The sequence below is a fragment of the Morus notabilis genome, unplaced genomic scaffold (genome assembly GCF_000414095.1).
Source record: "Morus notabilis unplaced genomic scaffold, ASM41409v2 Scaffold897, whole genome shotgun sequence".
NCBI classification, from domain to species: Eukaryota; Viridiplantae; Streptophyta; class Magnoliopsida; order Rosales; family Moraceae; genus Morus; species Morus notabilis.
In genome coordinates, this window is record NW_010357386.1 from 324,484 (window position 1) to 330,481 (window position 5,998).

At 30.6% G+C, this 5,998-nt stretch overlaps 1 protein-coding gene across 1 annotated transcript in view; it reads left to right on the forward strand.

Moving 5' to 3' along the window:
• LOC21396774 (aquaporin NIP2-3) overlaps positions 1 to 4,076 on the forward strand; it is a 27,371-nt gene extending 23,295 nt beyond the window's left edge. Inside the window, exons 2-5 of the mRNA XM_024169597.1 lie at positions 268 to 492; positions 2,583 to 2,777; positions 3,215 to 3,276; positions 3,566 to 4,076. Coding sequence (XP_024025365.1) covers positions 268 to 492; positions 2,583 to 2,777; positions 3,215 to 3,276; positions 3,566 to 3,824 — 741 coding nt within the window. The 3' untranslated portion in view covers positions 3,825 to 4,076. The remainder of the gene's footprint in view (positions 1 to 267; positions 493 to 2,582; positions 2,778 to 3,214; positions 3,277 to 3,565) is intronic.
• Positions 4,077 to 5,998: the final 1,922 nt, after the last annotated feature.

Sequence of the window (5,998 nt, forward strand, 5' to 3'; positions counted from 1 at the left end):
ATATATATATATATATATATATATATATATATATTTTAAAAATCCTAAATAGTACTTCTGTTCATGTGATCATGAACCATCAAATAATCATAACTAAATGCACTTGAAACTAGGCCACATAAATATTATTGTATTCCACTATTATATGCGACATACATTACATGATTTGTGTGTGCATGCGTATAGTTTTGTTTGCATGATTAAGTATATACTATCTTGGGAATATTATTGATACTATTTACGTAAAATAAAACTATGTGATGACAGGTAATTGCAGAGGTGGGGGCGACGTTTCTGCTAGTTTTCATGACATGCGCTGCAGCAGCTATTAGTACAAGTGATAACCGCAGAATCTCACAATTGGGAGCGTCAATTGCTGGTGGTCTCATTGTGACGGTGATGATCTATTCCGTCGGCCACATCTCCGGTGCTCACATGAACCCTGCCGTCACCATCGGTTTTGCCGCTTTTCTTCGTTTTCCCTGGAAACAGGTACTTCTTAATTATAACAAATATTTGCATCGAAGATTTGACACGTGATGGAGTGTTTAGTAAGTGCCAATCTAATTGTGATGTATTTTTTTTTTTTTTTAGTATCAGTTGTTTCACTTTTTCCAGGTTTATAAAGATATTTACAATATTGATCAACCTGGTCGTGATCAATATTAATTTTCTTTTACAAACATGAATACTTTTTCTTCCGATTATAATTTATCACGAGCATGCTTGATGTTTGATGTTTTTCTTTTCTTTTTTTTTTTTGTTAAGGAATATTTTTGTTCTTTTAAGAACGAATGTTTGTGAATTAGAACAGTAAAATGAATTGTCAGTGATTTTCATTATATATGTAACTCCAAAATGATTTTAGAATAATAGAAATAAGAAATTAAGGTTGCAAATACCAACACACTATTTAGTAGCCAAAGTTCTATTCCTCTAAGCATTCGTAGCGTTTAATATCTGCAGTTAGTATATTCGCGTCTATATCTGTATATTAGTTGGTTTGAGAAAAAGTCTTTGGCGTGGATCGAATTTGAGGACTTTGAAATTGGGCAGTATCCTTCCATTATTTATAGTTATAAGCCACTAATTATAAGACGTGTTACTTAACGTTAATAGGCACGAGTTAAAATGCTAAATGAGTCAACGAGGTCGGCTTGGGGACCCACAAAGATTCCGATCGATCGAACCTATGATATTGTAGTGCTTAGGCGCATGTCAAAGGGTGAGAAGCATGCGGTACCATTTACATATATATATATATATATATATATATATATATATATATATACCAGAGAGTGAAAGCTAAATTTACCTTTGAAACTTCAGTTCAAAAAAAAAATTTATCTGTGAAACTTCATATGGAGGAGAAATGTTTTAAGCACCATTAGTTTTTTCCTGCTTCCAACTAGACACACAAACGGATAGACATCAATCCATTGCAGGTCAACTATATGAGCAATAACTATATATTATAAGAATTAATTAAGATGGTATTGTTTTTTTTTTATTCTTCATAAGAATATTCCAATGTACTGTTTCCTTTACAATTTTGTTATTCTCACAAAACAGTGATTAATTTCTTTTTCATCTTCTTTTGAATATGAGATTTCGTTATATTTTTTATTTGTATTTCAAGGGATACATAATTGATTAAGCTTTATGTCTTCATCCCACCACAAAGATCAACATCTTCAGCATATATAACATCCACCTTCAGTTTCCTTGATCAACTTTAGAACGACCTTTTTTTCTTTTGATTTGGCCAACTTTAGAGCGGCTTTAATTATTGAAAATGGAGAAAAGAGAAAATATTCCTGTAGCCCATCTGTAAAGAGGCAATATGTATGGTCACCAATCTATAAGGATTAAGGAGTTAGGAGAAGACTTTAATTACTAGTATAGAAGATCAAGGCAAACTCAAAATAATTGTTGAACTATAGTATAGAATTAGTTTGAAAAGTAGGTAGTTATCACTCTGGGCATCAATTATTCAAGAAACGGGTACTATTGGGCACTAAGTTGATATTTTAACCCTTAACTACTCAATATTTATTTATGTTGACATTTTAACCCTTAACTACTCAATATTTATTGATTCCTATTAATGAACAAATGAATCTAATTAATTAATATTTCTTCAATTTAGACAGGCACTGTGGCAATTTTCTTTTCTGATATGTAACACACCTTCTAATCCAGTGACTAGCTATTTTTTTTTTGTTTACAAAATTGATGACTTTCAAAGATTAAACTGACGTCGATCTAATTGGGATGTCTCTGCTAACTCTTGATGATGATGATTATGACCCCAACTCACTCAATATATATATATATATATATATATATATATATAATGCACATATATATAGACACACAGACGCGCGTGTGTGTGTGTGTGTGTGTTTTTTTTTTTTTTTTTTTTTGGTAGAAATACCTTATTCATATAATTGATCATATGTTAACTTGTCTAAAAATCTCTTTGCTTCTAAACAAATAGTTGGAAACAGAGAATTAAGAATGTAGAGATTCAATAATATTGGGTTTAATTAATTTGTTATTCTACTGCTAATTGAATGCAGGTCCCGTTCTATGCATTAGCTCAATTTACAGGAGCTACTGCAGCTGCGTTTACACTTCGAGGGCTGCTGGACCCAATTCACATTATTGGCACCACAACACCTTCTGGTTCACATGTCAAAGCTTTAGTTATGGAGATAGTCGTCACATTTAACATGATGTTTATTACCTCTGCTGTAGCTACCGATACCAAAGCGGTAAATTTATATATATATATATATACACACAAATACATACATACATAGATATTGATCTCACCTCACAAATTTTCTTGTGCTTTATTTTTCTTTTTCTTTTTCTTTTATCGTGTTTATAATTAACTCATTAATTACCAATAAAGTCTTATTATTTTGACGATTCAAAATTCCTACATATGATACATAAAAGAACAATGGAGAATTTTACAGCAGTTCTTGAAAAAATAAACTACTAGTAGTTAGTTCTTTATTTTTAACTGTCAGATCTTAATAATATCATATTTATTCTGCATACAATTCTCAATTTACCCTACCGTACAAGGACCAAGAACTGTATATAGTATGTATATGAGGCTTACTAGGCTATATGCATGCTATCTGCATTAATCAATTTCATTTCCAATATTTTAGGACTTGATTTAATTATACTGTCGCAGGTAGGAGAGCTAGCAGGTCTGGCAGTCGGTTCAGCTGTGTGCATAACATCAATTGTAGCTGGGTAAGAAAATCTACCTCTACATTAGGAAGGAAAAAAAAAAAAAGTAACTAGTGGTTTTCAATTAGGTCAAAAGTAATGAACGGTCCAAAGTTTTTAGCCTGTCACAAGTTACGTGCCATTAATTAGCTCACAAATTCGGAAAATTACAATCTAATCTAACTAACAACTAATGCCGAAGCACACAAATTCCACATATACAAATTAGAGATGGACAAGAACCAAAACCTAACAAAGCTTGCTACTAAAGAAACTAAATTTGTAATAAATATATATATATGTATTATTCCAGACCAGTATCAGGTGGATCAATGAACCCGGCGAGGACACTGGGCCCAGCACTTGCCAGTGAAGAGTTCAAAGGGCTTTGGGTGTATTTTGTGGGACCAGTTACTGGGACATTGCTCGGCTCATGGTTTTATAAGATCATTCAGTTGAGTGAGCGCAAGCCCATCATTTCCCCCTCATTTTCGCTTAGACTTCGTCGGATGATGAGCAATAATATTCATGTTGTTGATGACAACAGAGAATCATCTGGCGGTTCCGTTTGAAATTATATACATATATATAGATATATATATATATATATATATGGTGTGGACTTTCTTATACCTAGAGTATTTCTGTTTTAATTTTGTATATATGTTTTGGCGTGCCCAGAGCTATAGACATCTGAGTGACAGCTTGTATGTTATATGTCATGTCGTGTTATTAGCAAGTACTTTCGTTTAAATTGTATGTGTGATATAGATCATATTGAGGACGACTGCAATAATATTGTGTAATATACGGTTATGCTAGTGGGGGAAAAAAAAAGATTGCAAGAATTTCTCAATAGAGTTCTTAATTAGTAAACTATTTCTACTGAATGGTTTATTTAAAATAACAATTAAATCAAATGAAAAATTATTAAACTTAAATAATAATAAATGTACCAAGTGCTTAAAGGACTTTCTATTTAGTATGTTTTGGCCACTTTAGATTGGTTGGTTATTTGGTTCTATATATCTCTTAAAGTACTCAAGGAAGCAAAACACGTCTAAGGTCTCAGTATTCATACAAATCATTAAGATCTAAATAACTCATATTAATATACAAGAAATCTCAAATGCATCAGAAAATATTAAAGACAAAACAATTGTCATGAATTTAGCCAGCTTCCGGTTTCTTCTCTTCGCTTACATGCATGCCTACTGTTTAATGTAAGTTATCAACAGGAATCAGCTCTAATAATGTATAGAGTCTTGGTTTGATTTGGTTAATATTCTAAAAGATCATGAAAAAGTGAGTAAAAAGGAAAGTTAGCGTCTAAACTTACAGGTAGTTTGGTGAAAAGTGACAATAATGCAAATAAAGAAATGGGGATATACTTGCCTCAAGGTCTGAAATAAATTGACAGAGCTTGATAATTTGTGAAAGATTGTGACTATAACTATTGATCCCGAAAAGAAAAAAGCCAATATATATATATATATATACTCTCCGTGTTCAAAATGAGAAGAGTTTTAAGTTGCATGCGTAAAAAAAAACAACAAAAAATCATATCGGATTAGGCAATCTTTTTATATTCCCTCTGCCGGTTTTTTTTTTTTTTTTAAAACCAATTTTATCAATGGAGGATTTAACGAGGTCTTTCTTAATTTCTTAATCAAGAGAGTAGATCATTTTCATGGCCTTGTTTTTATTTACCTTTTATATGGGGTTATTTTTTATCGGCCATTCTTATTTTCTTATTTCTTAGCCTTTGTGGCTAGATTTTTATTTTTTTATTATATATATTTTTCTTTTTATTAATATATTAAAATATATTGGGTTTGATATAGAACGAGTTGCTAAGTACTGACCTAACTTAATTGTTGAAATGTACTAAGTTTCTCGTATGTCAATTACCTTCTCTTCCCTATTTACTTTAAAAAGAAAAAAAACACTTAATGTCTAGGAGTAGGAGTATACTTTTCATTTCAAACATCACCTTGGTGTATGTGTGTGTGTCTATATATTTATATAGGTAAATGGCTACACGTAATCAAGGATGAAAATATCGGTATTGGTGAAAGTATATGTACTTCAATTTTACGGAAGTTTTGGAGAAAATATCGATATCGGTAGAAATATCTGAAAATTTTATGAAAATTACAAAAATTTACATTAGAAGATATTTATAATACTTCTGATAGCATAAACATTAAAAATATACATAAATAAATAAGTTTTACATAAAAAAAAATTCATATATATTATATTTCTTAATACTAAAAAGAAGTTCTATGATGCTCAAATATGGTCGGGATCTCATCTTAATTCAAACCATATTGGTACTATGATGTGTTATTTGAAAAATGTCGAACATAGTTCTGAACATGCCACACTGTATTTCTAAGAATTGGAAACTGTAAATTCTCTCAATCATTTGCCTGAAATAGCAGTGGTATGTTCGGATGAGGATAATTAAAAATTTCACATCCATCATAGTTTGTAAAATTATGATTATATGAATAATGAATGTTAGGGTCTCGTTGGAGGAGCTACGATAATTGGAACTCAAATTCATCGATTGAAAACTCATGAAAAAAAATAATGCAAAAAAACTTATATTATAAAGCAAAAAAAAAAAAAAAAAAAAAAAAACTTTATTAAAAAAAAAAAAAAAAAAAAAAAAAAAAAAAACTTTGAAATTTCCATTTCCGAAATATCATCGAAATTTCCCAAAATTTTGTCCCAATTA